Source organism: Chamaea fasciata, unplaced genomic scaffold, assembly GCF_029207755.1.
Source record: "Chamaea fasciata isolate MVZ Bird 193981 ecotype frontalis unplaced genomic scaffold, bChaFas1.0.hap1 SCAF_7, whole genome shotgun sequence".
NCBI lineage: Eukaryota > Metazoa > Chordata > Aves > Passeriformes > Sylviidae > Chamaea > Chamaea fasciata.
In genome coordinates, this window is record NW_027094092.1 from 60,499,190 (window position 1) to 60,515,580 (window position 16,391).

The 16,391-nt window shown below is 44.7% G+C and overlaps 1 protein-coding gene across 2 annotated transcripts; it reads right to left on the reverse strand.

Moving 5' to 3' along the window:
* Nucleotides 1-932: 932 nt before the first annotated feature.
* On the reverse strand, nucleotides 933-14,598 carry STYX (serine/threonine/tyrosine interacting protein). 2 transcript variants are annotated; one of them, XM_066189129.1, is made up of 12 exons: nucleotides 14,351-14,598; nucleotides 5,841-5,873; nucleotides 4,974-5,027; nucleotides 4,152-4,249; nucleotides 3,729-3,789; nucleotides 2,940-2,976; nucleotides 2,557-2,596; nucleotides 2,421-2,471; nucleotides 2,230-2,302; nucleotides 2,002-2,139; nucleotides 1,627-1,720; nucleotides 933-1,450 (listed from the first exon to the last, which is right to left on the reverse strand). In XM_066189129.1, the coding sequence occupies exons 1-12, from the start codon at nucleotides 14,405-14,407 to the stop codon at nucleotides 1,377-1,379; spliced, it is 810 nt and encodes a 269-aa protein (XP_066045226.1). In that variant the 5' UTR covers nucleotides 14,408-14,598; the 3' UTR covers nucleotides 933-1,376. The 2 variants fall into 2 exon arrangements, with proteins under 2 accessions (XP_066045226.1, XP_066045227.1); XM_066189130.1 differs by lacking the exon at nucleotides 2,002-2,139 and having other exon boundaries at nucleotides 14,351-14,590.
* Between the last annotated feature and the right edge of the window lie 1,793 nt (nucleotides 14,599-16,391).

Here is a 16,391-nt window from a genome sequence, read left to right on the forward strand (position 1 = left end):
CTGAAATGGAGAGGGATTTGATGCTTCCCAGCCCAGTCCCAGCAGCAGCTCGTGGCTGGCAGTGTCTGGGGGCTCTGCAGGGCCAGGCACTGCTGCCATGTGGGCACACCTCGTGCTCCAATGGCTGGGAATGCATTTCCCAACAGCCCCAGAGCATTCCTTTCTGGAGGGTCAGTTCAGAGCAGAACAAGCCCTCTACAACTCCAAAAGCAGCACTGCACCCTCAGCTAGGCAGCTGGGCACTAACACAGTGCTGATCCCCAGGAGATAAATCCCTTCCTTTTCTTCTGGCTGAAAAGTTCCTAACTAAAGCATCACACTATTTATTGTAGGGTTTTTTCCTCCCTGAAGGAATTACACTGCTCCATCGCTGCTGTAGGTGGCAGAGGGTATCAGCAGGAACAGGAATGTGCTGCTGGATGCTCTGATCCCCAAATCCTGAGCCCATTTTTTTCCCTGATAAAACACAGTCTGCTTACCAAGCTCACACTTCCCAAACACAGGAGATTTTCTAACAGCCCTGCTCAGTCACCACAGTGCTCCCAAATCATTCCAGCCCTGGCTTTTAGGCAACAAACACTGGGAAATAAAGCAGATGCAGAACCAGGACTGTGTTTGCACAAGACAGGAGAGTTACAGCTGCACAAACCACCCTGACGATGTCCAGCATGAAAACCTTAAAGCACCAAGAAGCATTCCCTTAGCTGAGTCTAAGGTTTTACAAGAGCTGAGGTGAATCCTTTAAGTCTTGACGCCATTATGGGCAGTGCCCTGGCTATCAGTTTTCAAAGACAAATCCAGTTTTTACCTCAAATGATGCCACCACACCTTGAAAACCAGCCTGAGGATGTTCTAGATAGTTCAACTTGAATTAACCTCCATGTTCATGTTCCTAAAGCCCATTTCTGCCATAATACATACTGAGAACAAGGTGAATTTTAGCAAACTTTTTCTTTACTAAAGTCTCTTGTTATAAATTACACAAATAACTTTATAAACAAATCCCCCCCGCTTGCATTTTGTTTAAAGTAATAACTTTATATCATACAAATAAAGAAATTTCAAGTATGAAAAGTGCATTATTGCAATAATACCTCTTTGCAAGTCCAAAAATCTTGGTTTAGAATAAAACTGTAAAGTGTAAAAAAGGAGTAAAACAATCAGTGCCATCTATTCATTCAAGAAGTCCAACATCTTAAAAAATGATGCTTAGTGTGTTGCAGAGGCAGATTTACATCTGAAAGCAACATGTAATTGAAAAGAAGCTATGTGTGTTCATTGTTTTGCATTAATTGTGTTTTGTTTTGTTTTTTCCCTAGTTTTCTTCACCTTTCTCGGCAGGAATTCTCACTACAACCAGCGCTTGTCCTCAGCCATCACCCGTTCTGTGCTGCTGCCACCTGCATGGTGCCAAGATCTTCGTCCTCCTCGTGCATCCTCTTCAAACTTCCTGCAAGGAGGCAAGAGGGAACCTCAGCCATGGGAAACCAGGATGTTTCAACACTTCACACTGAAGTTTAAACTCCGCTTGCAAGCCAAAAGCCCTTCCCAAGAGGTTGGGATTCTGCTGCTAAAGGGTTGCTTAAAAAATCACCTCACACCCCCAAAGCAGGAGAAGCTTCTCACCTGTGCTGCCAGGTGGGACTGAGAGGGATCTCTCCAGCTGCAGAGGTGACATCATCTGGATGGTTAATTTTGCTAGATAGATGGCTTCATATTCCTGGAAAGGTCCAAAAAAAACGTTGATTGGAATTACTTTGGCATAGAGCTTAGTAAGGATGAGCAGAGGTAATTCAGAGTGTGTTTCATACAGGCACAGATTTGGGAGGGGGAGAATTCTTCAAAGCTTTAACATGAATGACAAAAACCATCAGGAAGCCAGAGGAAAAGAAAAGTTCAAGGATGACTAAAGAAATGGTTTTAAGGAACAAACAACATTTCCTTTTCAGCTCCTTCAGCACCAGCCAAGACATTTCAGAGCCTCTTAATCACTGCACAAACCAGGGTTTTCATTTCTCCTCCATTCCTGGATTTGCTTTGTCCAAAGCTCAAGTCTAAGGAACTGAGGTGCCCACTCATCTTCCTCCCAAGCTTTACTCCAGCTCCTGACATTTCCTTGAAGCATATTTGTGTAAATGTCTGTTTGGCAGGAAGATGATTCATTAAATGGCTTTTCAGTTATGATCAGGAATTTAAAAAAAAAAAAAAAAAAAAAAAAAAAAAAGTCACCTGAAGTTGATGGACAAATCCAGCATTAGGATTAATACAGAATCTTCTTTCTTGGACGTAAGTAAATGCATCCCTTAAAAAGAGGAGGAAACACTCCAGTGAAAAATATATAAAAGTCTCAGTGGTTTGAGTCTTCCTTCAGATGATCAGGTTTTCAGCACTACAGAACCTCTAAACTCTCCTGAACTTACCTGTACTTCACCCCAAATGTTTCCATTATGTATGCAATAACTAAGGCAGCACTGGGGAAAAAAAAAACAAATAAAAATCAGTAAATTATCCTTCAATTGTTTAAAAATATTCATATCAGGATGGATCATTTCCTACCTTCTAGAAATCCCTGCATTCCCATGGACAAGAACTTTTCCTGAGAAGGAAAATCAAAAAAACCCCAAAATTAACCATGTTTGTATAAACTGAATTGCAGATTTCAGGTCCTACATTAGAGAGGGGACAAGAAAATTTCATGCACAAAATTCTGTTGTGTTTCAAGTGGAAAAAAGCCCAAACCCAGAGGTTGATTTCCCAGTCAGAGGCAAAAGGAAAGAACACTTTGCTCTGAATTTGTCTAACAGAGTTCAAATCAAGCATAATAAACCCCCAAATTTAAGAAAAGCTCATATTTGAGAGGCTCTAATATATACCCCTAAATTACTTTAAAAGCTCTAACAACACCTTAATAAATGAGGGAAAAGTTAATATAATTTTACCTCCGCTTTGTAAACTTCCATCAATAAATTCTTTAGTCTGAAAAGAAAAAAAAAATACAAAACTCAAACTTTCAGATTATTTTAAGTGCAAGTAGTAGTAACACCTAAATTTGGTATAATTTTTATATAAGTCTTTATTCACAGTGACAATAATGCACCTTTATGCAGACTTGAACCTCACCACAACTGGAAATTTGTATTTCTTTTGTATTTTAAACTACTCCTTGAAATTGTCAGGGCAAAACCACTGTTGGGTTTTTTTGGTGGAAGAAGGAACAAAATCCTTTTGTTCAGTTGCAAACTGAAATAAAGATACAAACCCACAGGTCAAAGCCAGGTGTTTGTTCTAATAACGGGCATTTTAATTTACAAGTTACTTTTTAATTCCTCTGCAGTAAATATGTTTTAAGACACTGTAAAATTTAGTTACTATTTTGCATTTCATACAAGAAATGTAAATATTCTTGGGCTCAAACAGAAGTTTCTCCCAGATCAAGGGCCGCAGAATTACCCCATGACCAAATCTCTGGTTTGAGGCCAGTCTTTTGTAATTTTTATTTCTTTTTTTTTTTTTTTTTAATACCATAACAAGAAGCAGCTCTTACAACTCCACCTGTTTCCATACTTGTAAAAAAAGAGTTAATCACACTTATTAAAGTCTCAATAATAAAGTCAACAGCTGGCAGCACTTCCAGGTGCTTCAGGCTGAGTATCCCAAATTGTGAAACTGGTATTCGTTAGCTCAGAAAACTCCTGAAGGGCAATTCCCTTCCCAATCCATCCACTCACCATAGGGAAAAATCGGATTATATTCTCCACTGGATTATCTGCAATATCCAAGACTAAATACCTGCAAGGAAAATGTACTGTGAGTACAAAAGCACTAAGGAGTTGCTGTTACAACCCCCTGTCTTTAATTCCTGCTCGGAACTCCAGAAATTCAATCCAGAACTTTGTGAGGAAAGGAGTGAGGAATCTCCTCCAACACCCCCCTGACAGATTTCCCCCTCTCAGACATCACCTAAAACTGAAAACAGTTACTGCAAACTATGGATAATTCCAATTTACAGACTCCTTCAGGACAAAGACAACTCATGGTTTGGATTTTGAGTCTTTCTGCACCTCAGCACATTTTTCAAATAATTCTGACAACGTGAAAATATTTGGAAAGAACACACTCACACACACAAAGGAATCTTGATCATTTCTCACCTAAATAACTGCTGGAAGTTTGGTTTAATAAAATTTGCTTCAATGTTTTGCCGTATGCATATTACATGGGTTATTCCATGTTTCTGGAGTATAGGTAGCTGTGGAAAAAAGACAAAAAAAAAAAAAAAGATCTTTTTTAAATTACAGATTCATCTGTCAGACAGCAATAAAAAGGAAAGTTGTACTTATATACAAAATAGGGCTGTATCAAGGGAAATCTGAGCTGGTTTTCTAGAATTCAGAGTGTGCAAATGTTGTTTTTCTAAAAGAAAAAAAGATTACGAAAAAGGAAGACGTTCAATGAACTTGTTTGTCTCTCCCCACCTTTCACTTTGCCTGAAATTTCAAGTCCCTGCATGAGGGAGGAATTTGCAGCCAGCACTGGGTTCTTGCTGGAATCAGACCATGAAAATAAGATCATTTAAACCATGAAGCAAATTTGCAGAGCCAAGCTGTGCCTGAGCAGTGTTTGACTTTCCTGTAGATTTAATTTTCCCTGTTTTAACGTCTGCGTGTAAGTGACCAGTTCCATTTGTCTTGCAGCACTTTAGGAAAGGAAACAGGAATTGGTGTGAAGCGTCTCTCAAATGGTTTAAATTTTCTAAGAAAAATTACATTTAAGACTCAATTTTAATACAAATAGCTCAGACCATCCCACAAAACGCACCAAATATTCCTTCCACACTGGCATTTTTCACGTCTCAGTTCAGAGCTGCAGCCAAATTTACACCTCTGTAGATACACTCGAGCAGATCTCCACAGTAACATATCAAATCACCACAGCAAAGCTTCCCTGGGAGAGAATATTCTGAAAAATCATACCTTGCTTTTCATAGCTGAAGAATATGGGCCTAAAAATAACCCAGGTAAGATTTCCTAGGAGGCAGGAGAAGAACAGACAGTTAATACCAACTCCAAATGATTTGAAATAACACTTTTCACTCACCTCAGAACACGGCCATGGACACAAATAATTTACATATTCCTGAAATGTGTAATCAATGTCATTTATAGCAGGACAAGGGAAAAAAAAAAATTTGGTTTGGCAGGATAAAAGAAACATGATCTTGGTGCTGGTGATCTTGTTTTGGACCAGGAACAAAGTCCTTGGTTTGGACTAAGTTCCAGGTTGATTCCGGCATCTCACCCAGCCCCAGATCAAGTGAAGGGAACTCTTAACTTGGTTTATAATCCTGTCTTGTAATTGATTCCAAACTGCTCTCATGAAAAGAGACACACTCATGGAAATTCCTCAGGCTTTGGCAGTGGGAAAGTATCAGTTTTTAACCATTTATCTCCCCACCAATGAATATAAGCAGGTGGGTAGATCTTATCTTGTGCAAAGGTTTGACTGACACTATGGTGGGGAAATTTTAATTGTCCAAACTTCCAAGTTTGAGGTACAAAGCAAAACTCTACTGCATTTTTAGTAATCATGTAAAAACATTCAGAAAGACAAAAAATGTAATATTTGGGGGATTTCTCTTTTAGTACCTGCACAAGAGACATGCAAACACACCTGTTTTCCAAGCTGGCAAATCACCACCTTAATTAACTAATTAATTCTGTCTTCCATGGTGCTGCCTGACACTCTACAGATAAAGACTGATTTTGATACCAGCTCTGTTTTTTTCTCCTCATTAAATGCTCCATGGGTTTGGCCTCAAACAGTAAATAAAAGCATCCTACCTGCATCTCTCTCCTCATGGGATAGGTCCAATCCTTTAAAAAAAAAAAAAGAAAATTAAAAATAATTATATATACAACAGAGAAAAACATTCAGGCAGAGATGTGTACATGCATTTTACAGAAAATAATCACAAGTTCTGTGCAAGCTCCCTGCTGCCTTTCCACACGGATGCCAACACCACCCAAGTGCAAGGAACACTATTTGGGAAGTTAATGTGAAGAAACCTCAAGTATTCTACAAAGAATCCTTAAGGCTGGAAAAGATCCTAATCAGCTGTACGTTCACACCTCGACAAACTTCCCCCTGAAGTGAGCAGGGGGGGGGAAAGAGAAAGGGAAAAAAAAAGCTTTAGAACATCCTGTGCTGGTCAGAGAAGCAAAAGAATTCCTTTGGCTGATGCATTCCTGCTGCCACTGAAATAACAGATGATAACCAGTGGAGCAGGTAACTCCCTTAGAATCCACACTGCCTCCCCTGATCCACTCTGACCGAATATTCAGGCTTCAGCCTGAACAATTCCAGACATTCGTGCTCTCCATGACCACAGCGAGTCTCCACCATTCCCCATCCGGCAGTAAGTGGGCAGGCTCCTCACACAGTAAATAAAACACTCTGCCCAGGATCCTGGGGGTCGTTCCCAGCCCAAAAGCCCAGCACTGGGAGGGTTCAGCTCCCATTCAGCACCAGAGCAAGCGCCAGGATCAACATTCCCACCCTCTGCTCCGTTCTGCAGCTCTGCCAAAGCTGAACAGAAGAACTGCTCAGGCTGAGACTATTCCTGTCTCTCCTTCCCTCCAACTCCCACTGGCCTCTATTAACAGGCTCTTACTCATTCCTTGACCCTCACACATGAAGGAGTTGGAGCTGAGATTCCAGTTACCATCTGGAGGTTAAAAAAAAAAAAGGGAATAGCCAAATATATCCAATAGGCTGCATACATTTGTTTACATAACTCTGTTGTTTGATTCACATACACACACCAGCAGCTAAGAAAAAAAAAAACCAACTTGTCCTGTGTTCTGATGTCCTCAAAAAGTATGGGGAAGTTAAACTCCAAATATTCCAGCTGGGAAATCTGGATTAGAGCAGGAAGGATCCCTTAAATTGCAGCACTGCTCACCTGAGCACCTTACACTTGTCCCAGTAGTGGTAATTTCACACATTAAACCTCTTTTTACCAACACAATAAAAATCCCGTGCATCCCTCAGACACCCCCACAGTGCACAGGGAGGATTCCCCAGCTCTTGGCAGTGGAATTAAGAAGGATTTTAGCATCAGTAAAGTTATTCTGGAGAAAAAAGCAAACAAACCTTAAGCCACTCCAGACAACCCTTTGGACAGCACCTAAAGTGGCAGCACAAACAGGGGGATAAAATGCACTGAAATGAGCTTGGCTGAAGACACAGGAGTAGCTAAATTACTTCTGCATGTTCCAGCTGGAATAATAAACTCCTGGAAGTAGAAACTCTGTGACAAAATGATGATATTTACAGAACTGTATCCTTTGAAGGGTGACCTGAGAGGGTTCAGCACAACCCTGCTGGATTGCTTTGTACACAAAAGCATCATTCAGCCCTCAAAAGGCCAGAAAACCCCAGGTTTGGCCATGTTTAAAACCAAGCCTAAGAGCAATAAACTCTGAAAAGCTTAAGCTGCACTCCAGGAATGTACAAGCACTTTAGTGGGTTTATTACTCTGTTTGTAGAATTTAGGAAATCCTAACCTGGAGCACAACGAAAACACAAATCCATCACTATTTCGGCTTAAGAACATACTGCAAATATTCCTTTCAAAGGCATCAGAGGCGGGGATTTTTTAGCCCTAACAGCTGTGAAGTGTGCAAAATCAATAGGTAAGAACTGAGCAATACAAGTCCAAAGGGAGCCAAATCCCAAAAGACAGCACAGATGTTCTGAACAAGCAAAAAAAATATCATCACAGGTCCCAGACACTGGTCTTCAGTGCCTTTCAAGAAGCCAAAAAGGTACAGTTTCCAACGGGATTTAACTTTTTTTTTTTTTTTCTGCAAAACAACTCTCTGAAAGACAGTGTTTAAGGAAAACATTTAATCTGAGACAAGTACACAAACCTCTGAAAGAGTGATTTTGGTGAGTGCTGACAGCCCTACGAGGCTTTCAAACCCAACAATGCCAGATTATTCAAATGTTATGCAAAGCTATGTAAAAAAAACCCGACCTATTAATGGAGACTGAAGGCAAGCACAGGTTCCATTTTAAGGAATTCATTCATCAGCCAGGTTCTCCACACTGTGGAGATGAGTAACAACTGAAAAGCTTCTCTTTTCGATCAGATCAAATGCAAGAATTTTGCTAAGAAAACAAAGGGTGGAGGGAAGAACAGCATTCCTTGCTTGCCAAGGATTTGGGAGGTTCTCCACAACAAGTGACAACTCACTGCAAGTCTCCCTCATCAATATTTGCAAGGCACCAAAGAGATGGGGTGGAAAAAAAATAATCCCTAGAACTCCAAAGGTTTCAAGATGAGCCACTTCCCTCTGACAGATCTCAAAAAAGCAGGAGAAGGGGGAATAAAGCACATTCCAAAGGCCTCCCTTCCCCATCCACAGCCAAATGGAAGTTGTGTGAATTAATAGGTAAGACTTGTCCACACTACAAAGAGCTTCTTGGTATCCAAAATCCCAACTACGCCACGAGCAGCTCTGCCAACAGTTTGGGTTATTTTGTCCACATTTTGCCACAGCTACACCTGTTCTTCCTCAATTAACAGTTTTAATGGCAAAAAGTGACGTGAAGTTGGTTTTTGTTTTGTTTTTAACTGACCTTGGCTAGGACTTAACCTAAAAAATTGATTTTATTATTTTTAAAAAATTAGTTTAGCAGCCTTGACATTGAGAAAGCAAAGAGAGCGGGTTTTTGAATCCAACAGCAAACCTGCATATGCCTCTCCAGAAGGGATGCAGTGAAATGGAGCCACGTGACACAGCTTAACTGGTCCCTCACTGACAGCTGAAGTCTGCAGACCCATCTGATTTTCACACATAAAAGGTACAGCCCCGCGCTTTGTCAAAGCTCAGCTCTGGCTGAAAAAGAAAGCCCAGTTCAGATGGTTCAGCTCCTGCTGCCTTACAATTAGCAGAGGCTGCAAACCACAGGCTGGCCCAGGTGAAAGGAGAAGCTCTCAAGAACCACCAGGAAAAGAAATCAAATCTGTAGTTAAGAGGAGATGACATCAGGAAATCTCTACTAGATTTTTTTCACCGCTGCTTTTCACCCTGCTCAGCATCACCCACCCCCTGCAATGACTCCTCCTGCTTCCCAGAGCATCACTCAGCTCCTGTGGAAAAGCTCCCAGGGAAACCTCCCTGACCACTCCAGGTCCAACCCTTTCCCAGCTCCCACACAGCTTTTTTTTTTTTTTCTTGTTGATTTACAGCATCACTTCCCTCTCCCCACAGATTTCTCTTCCCATCACAGTTCATCCCAGCAGGACTCCTGCAAGGATGGATTGTGCACCTCAAAAACCCCAGAGCTGTCAGAATCCTCTTGCCTGGAGCTGTTTCCCTGTAACACTCCAAGCCTGCTGCAAGGTTCTCCCACAAGTTGTGAGGCTGGAGCAGCACAAACAAAAGTTGGGAGGCGACAGCAGCGCCAGCCAGGGGCTCTGATCTGCTCCAGCTCCTGCCTTTCACCACAGCACGGGAAATTCAAATTCCAGCCTGCCCGTGTTCCATCAGAGCACTCCCGGGGCAGGATTACATCAGCTGCCAGCAGCACCATCATCCCCCTGCCCAGGCTGGCTCCTGATCCCACAACAATGACCTCGACACAAAAGGTTTTCATTCCCGGGCAGCTTTAAGTGTCATTCACACGACGAAATGAGCTCACACCTTGGGTCCGAAAGCGTTTTACACAGTTATTTTACACAGCCCGACAAAGCGGAGGAGAGGGATGTTATCATCAAAGACTTGCACAAAAATCTACAACGATCTGTAAAATGGAACAACCGCAGAAGAAACCTTGAAATGGTAAAGCAGTAGCAGATCACACTCACTGGCCACGTTTTAATAAGAAAGCAGACAAAACTAAATGAGGCACTGAAAGAAAATTGGAGGAAAATATTTGAGTATCACCGAAACCTGTCACGTCTATCGCTGTGAAACGTGGTGCTTAAGAGCTTCAAAATTAGCATCAAACAGGAACAAAAGTGAAAGGCTGCGTCTTCAGTTTCACTCATGGTTTGTGTTCTTGGCACAATTACATTAAAAACATGGGGGTTATTATACAAAGGGAATTATTTCAGTGGGAATGGACCTACAACAATCATTTAGGGCAACTACCTGACTAGTGCAGTATACACTTCTCCCCAGGCAGAAATCCTGGCGCAAGTCTATAAAATACACAAAATTAAACCAAATCCTTGAATTCCCTGAAGCTGCGAGCGTGGCACTGCCACAAGCAGAGCTGAAGGAAATGTTTGGGCAGTGCTGCTATCCCAAAAAGTGGCTGAGAGCTGGAGAAAGGGGCAGGAGAAAGGGTGAGGTGACATTGGTGACATTGCCACCATTGTAGAGCTGTTCCATGCCATGGCCACCACAGGCAGGAAATGGATGGAAGCAGTTTTCCAGGGAATTCTGTGTCTGTCAAGAGCACTCAGACAACGGGAAGGCCCCACCAGAGACATTTTTGCTGTTGAAAATACAAAGGAATACAAAAGCAGGAAGGTGGAGAAGAGGAATAACAGCAGGTGGGAAGGACAGAGCACACGGAGGGAAGGAAGGAAGGACAACAGGGAAAGAAATGTTATTTTAGCAGAGAGAAACACAAGCCACAGAAAAGGATAAAAGGCACAACTAAAGGAAAAGTAGAAATGGAAAGTAGAAACAAAACAATTCCTGTTTGTCCCATTCTTTAACACTGGTCCTAAAGACACCTCGTTAAACACCATCAGCACACAGGATTCAGCAGCACTGACAAAAACTTCCATCATGTAATTTTTTTTTCCCAATAAAACTGGAAACAAAGCAGTGGAGGCAGAATCCTTCAGCTTACAGGAAGCACAAGGACAAGTGCCTGGAGTGCCACGCTCACACAGACAGTCAGAATTGTTTATGATGGTGCAGGAATGGCCTTTTTCATCCCCCTCTTTTTTTTTTTTTTTAATTCATGAATTGGGTTACGCCGAGACAATCCTCACGCAGCTAAAAAAAAACCCCAAACATGCCTTATTTCCCAAATTCTACAAACTGCTCTGCTGTGCCTGTGTGGATCCCCTGGATGGGAGGCACAGATTCATCAGGGCAGAGAGACACTGCTCAACTTGAGCTGCCACAGAGCACTTTTCTGATTTATGCAAAGCAGCCTGATAGTATCCCACAGAGTTGTGATCAAAATCTGTCACCTGATTTACATTTCCCAGCACAACACAGCGTTTTGTTCTCCGTTTTTTTGGGCTCTATTACGTGGGCAGGTAAAATAATTCTAATGACACAGGCTTCCTACTTATTTTAAAAGAGTCTGCAGAGGAGGGGGAAAAGCTGTGTTTTAAGGGGTTTGTTTGTGCTGCCTATCAAAAGCGAGAGGGGGGAAAAAAGTTTAATAGATTTGTTCCACCTTTAGATGGGCTGCATCACTTCGCAGCTAAAAAAAGGAGTCAGAAATGCATTAGCATTTCAGACTAAATATAGCTGTCAAAAATGTAAATTTCTTTTTTAGAAAAGCCCCATGTGCTAAAAGGAACTCGGCTTTTATGCATAATAAAAAGGCAAATATGTCTGCTTAGTCAATAGGCTGCTAATTTAATTACAAAACCCGTGGAGAGCCCTAAAAAAAATTCTAAGTACACCATGAATACTTGGTTTGCTCAGCCTGATGGCAAGCAAATATGTTTTAACAAAGAAATAAACTGGTAATTGTGGCTGTGTTCTCATTATATATATCCCAGTTCTTTGTTTTTGTTTTTAATTTAATGGGAAAATAATTTCTATTAAATTCCATCAATTATTCCAGTCCTTCCTGACCTTCTTTCCAGAAGTACTGAGATGTCTCAGTACTAAGAAGCCAACATGTACTAATTGTTATTAACCTGACCCTTTTTAATGGGTTTTTAGCCGTATTTTTTCCTCCCAGTATAAACGTGTCAAACAGAACTTCTCAAATTTAGGGAAGTTTGAGACCTGACCCTGGAAAATCTGCTGATTTTAGGAAAAAAAAAAATAAATGGTTCCACATCACAAATAATCACTATTACTCATAAAACTGAGATATTTGCCATCACCAGACTGTAAAAGAACACACAGTTCACAGACATTCCTGCTATAAACCAGAAAAGCTTTGCCAGAATGATGAGTTCCAGGTTTTCTGGCATTTCCCAAGCCAAGAGGTTTAAAAATCCAGCAATCCCAAACATCACACTATGGATTAGGGACAGGGGAAAACAACATCCAGGCTGGAAAAGTGACCTATTTATCCAGAGCACATCCCTGCAGGCTGCTCTGTCCCCTCCACACTTCTCCATGTGCCAGCAAGGAATGGGATGCTGTGCAGCCAACCAGTGATTTGGTTTTATTTTTAATTATTATTATTAAAGCTGTGACATGGTTACGAGTGTCAGCTCGGAGAAAGGAGCTGAGGGTGGCACTTGGATTGAGTTAAAGAAGTGCCAAAGCTGCACTTTTGAGCAGCAGGGAATCAGCCAGGGATTCCCCAAGTTCTCCCTCCCGCCCTTCCCAGTGTCCTGAAATCAAACCTGCCAGGCCAGCATCAAACCATCCACCAGCAACTCCCTGAAATCTGAGGGATAGCTCCTCATTAAAGAGCCTGCAATGCACGACAGAGCATCTTCTGCTTTCCAGGAAAATCCGCGTTTTGTGGGCAGAATGATTTTAGTTTCCTCCTAAGAACTGGGCTGAAGTCTCCTACACTTTGCTTGCAACAGGTTACCTCCACAAGAACTTTGACATTCACCACTGGCTTTCACTTTCCTGTTTCCCCCACATACTCCAACTCTTTATTGTCTTGTATTCAGAGCTCAGAAGTTGTTTACATGATCTTGTATTTAGGTCAAGTCGGATACAAATGTAGCATAGTGAAAAGAAATTCCCACAGCTTTCAGAATCGGTTCTCGAAAATCTCCACTATGTGAAGTTCTAACACACTACACATTGCATTATTTACAGACAGCCCACAAAAAAAAAAAAAAAAAGCCAAAAATAAAAGACACTGTATTAAAATCTCAGTTTTCATCAGCTAAGAGTTGCTACACTGGCACTGAGCTCTGGTTTCATTTTTATTTTAACCCCACATTCCTCTTTAGCCAGTCTGGATAAAAAGCCACCCAGGCTAATTCAGTTTATCGTTCTCAGACAAAACTGTGCATAACACGATTGGTTTCTCCAGACAAGAAAGAAATTTTAAAACAAATTATAAACCTCCCAGGGCGGCAGATGATTTGCGCCGAGATACGAAGTGATTACAACTTTGTGAAAACAACCAAATGACTCGTAGAGCTCCGAAGTGATGGAGGGTATTAAATCCTGACAACAAAAATAATCACTCCCATATTTAAGGTCATTTACCACCGTAACAGCACTGAGCACTGCTGTTCAAAGAGAACTAAACGCTAATGTTTAGAGATACACGACAATCTACAGACGTCTGAAGAGCTCAGACACTCTCAGCTTCCCTCACAGCAGGCTGCGACATTTCGCATTAAATATTTGAGGCCACCAAAGGCCGGGGAGGGCGGGGGGACGACACTCGGTGATGTTTGTGAGACACACACACACACAAAAAAAAACCAAAAAACAAACCAAAAACCAAACCAGCAGCGCCCAGGGTCAGCGGCGGGGAGTTCAGCCAAGTTCAGAAATCGGACACCGCGCACGGCTCAGCCCCAGCGCACATCGCCACCTGTCCTCGCCCGCGGACAACTCCTGCCTCTGGAACACGCCGAAAATCCCTCCCCAGCGCCGGGATCGCTTCTGGAGGAGCGGAGAGGTGGAAGGGACACGCAGGGGGAGCGGAAAGGGCGAGGAGCAGGCAGGCTGTGACACGCTGTGAGCGCAGGAAAGGGGTATAAAAAAAGAGCGGGGGGTCGCTCCGGGTGGGCAAAAGCCAAAGGAGATAAAGCGAGCGGGGGCGGGGGGGAATTCCGTTCCCTGAGACCGCCCGGAGAGGCTGGGACTGCCCCGCGGCTGGAAGGGCTCAAGGCCGTGTTGGACGGCGCTTGGAGCAACCCGGGATACGGGGACACTTCCAGGCCGGAGGCACCGCGGAGGGGAGACGCCGAAGGACCGGGGGTCCGCACGGGCTATGGAGGGAGCAGAGCCCGGCGGCGACCAGGGCAGGGAGGATGCGGTCGGTGGTCGCAGGGGGTGTCACCAGCACAGGGCGGGACGCGGAGCCGCGGCCTGCGGCGGATCCCGGCGGGAATCCCGCGGGAAGAGGCGCGGGAGGCACGGCAGGGAGGGCAGGGCTGTGAGGGGAAGCCGGGCGTGTGCGAGGGGCCGGCACCGGAGCTCCCGCTCACCTCAGAGTCCTCTTTGGCCTGCGGCAGCGCGGGGAAGGCCGGCTTGGCGAGCTCCATGGCCGGGCGCTGTCCGGGCGGGGCAGGACCCGGGGCAGGGCGGCTATTTGGGCAGCGGGACCGCGGGCTCCGGCTCGGGAGCGGCAGGAGATGGAGGCGGCGGAGGAGGAGGCGGCGGCGGCGCGCTCAGCCGCTCGCGCCCGGCCGCCATGCTGCTGCTGCTGCTGCTGCCGCCTCTTCTTCCCTCCTCCTCCTCCTCCTCCTCCTCTTCCCACCTCTTCCTCCGCCCCCTCCTCTTCCTCCTCCTCCTCCTCCCAGCCTCCCGCCCACCCCCGGGCCCCGCTCCCCGGGCCCCCGCCCCGCTCCGCCCTCAGCGCTGTGCCCTCCCCTCACGGGCAGCCGCCGCCGCGGTTTGGTTGTCGAGCCCGCCGGTGGCCCCGATGTCGGGGTAATTCACCCCGGAGTTTCGGTCACGGGGCTCCGCCTGTTAACGGTGACCGGGGCCCGGCTCGCTGCGCCTCACGCCGGCCGCGCTCCCGCCCTGGCGCGGCCATTAACGCTGCCTTGGCGCCGTCCCCTGACATTCTCCTTGTCCTCGCACGCCCGTTTCCATCTTGGCTTTATCGCCCGTGGGAATGGCTCTGCCGCCTCACGTCTCAGCTGGAAACGCCGAGCGGGTCGTCTCTGCACTGCCCCGGGAGGTGGTGGAGCCCCCCGCCCCTGGAGGTGTTCGAGGGACGGGCTGGACGTGGCCTCGGTGCTCGGGACAAGCCGCAGATCGGACTCGATGATCCCAGAGGTCTTTTCCAACCTAAATGGCTCCGCGATCTCCAGTGTGCTCCTTTTTGTGTAAATGATGCCCTCAGATATCTCAGTGTTGGGGCAGGAACGTGTTTTTTCTGCTTTTTGAGGTCCCATGCTCTGAGAACTCCAGGAGAGCTGGAGAGGGATTGGGGACAAGAGATGGAAGGGACAGGACACAGGGAATGGCTTCCCACTGCCAGAGGGCAGGGATGGATGGGAGATTGGGAAGGAATTGCTCTCTGTGAGGGTGTAGAGGCCCTGGCACAGGGTGCCCAGAGAAGCTGTGGCTGCTCCTGGATCCCTGGAAGTGTCCAAGGCCAGGTTGGCTGGAGCTTGGAGCAGCCTGGGACAGTGGAAGGTGTCACTGCCCATGGCAGAGGGTTGTAATGGGATGGGATAGTCCTTAAGCTTCCTTCCAGCCCAAACCATTTTATGATCCTTTATGAGACTTCACTTTAAGCTGCAGTTTTCCATTCCTTTGCTTTTTGGTGAACCAAAATTCTACACTGGTGTCGCTGGAATTTCTGAGGGAAGTTTAATCAAAGCAAGCAAAGTCAGTTGGTTGGCAGCTGAAATAAAATTGGAAGTGTCCTTTTAGAAATACTAGCCCTGGAATTTTACAGTCTCAATTTTTATTTCTAGTGCACCTTTTTACTGTTTTTGCTAAATGAAACTTTGGAAAACCTTCAACAATCACATTTCAGCAGCCATTCCTTAAGTCAGAGGCTCAGCTCGCTGTTTACACCGTTCTGCTCAGAAATGGACTTTTATTTCATTTTCTCATTGTTCCAGGCATAGAGGCTGTACGAGCTGCAGTCAAAAGGGTGTTAAAACTAAACCTGAGATTTGCATCTTTACACTCCTGACACAACAGGGAGAAAAAGCTGTAGCAGCCATATAAACAGGGAAATATTCTTGCCTGTCCTGTTTTATCTGTCCTACACCTTACACCATCTGCTTCATCTGTGATGGGAAAGGAAATAAAACTACAGCTGTTAAAATTGCCAGGGAGATGCTGTGTGTTTCCTGGGAAGTCAAGAGCTAATCTAATGTACTTGCCTGTCAGCTGAGCAGACACAGAGTAATCCAATTAGGATAATTAGAAGTAGCCAGAAGAGCAGTTTAGCGCATTGCTGCTCCAGTCCAACATTCAGGTGCGCTGCACAGTGCAGTGGGTCTGTGTGCAGACAGGAGGAGAGGGAACGGCCTCAGGCTGTGCCAGAAGAGGTTTAGATTGGAT

Excerpts from the sequence above, each read along its gene's own strand:
- STYX (XM_066189129.1), bottom strand. The coding sequence starts at position 14,407 with ATGGAGCTCGCCAAGCCGGCCTTCCCCGCGCTGCCGCAGGCCAAAGAG. Across the intron at positions 5,874-14,350 it reads AGGCCAAAGAGGACTCTGAG|GATTGGACCTATCCCATGAG; the intron begins GTGAGCGGGAGC and ends TTTTTTTTAAAG. Across the intron at positions 3,790-4,151 it reads AACTTCCAGCAGTTATTTAG|GTATTTAGTCTTGGATATTG; the intron begins GTGAGAAATGAT and ends TTTTCCTTGCAG.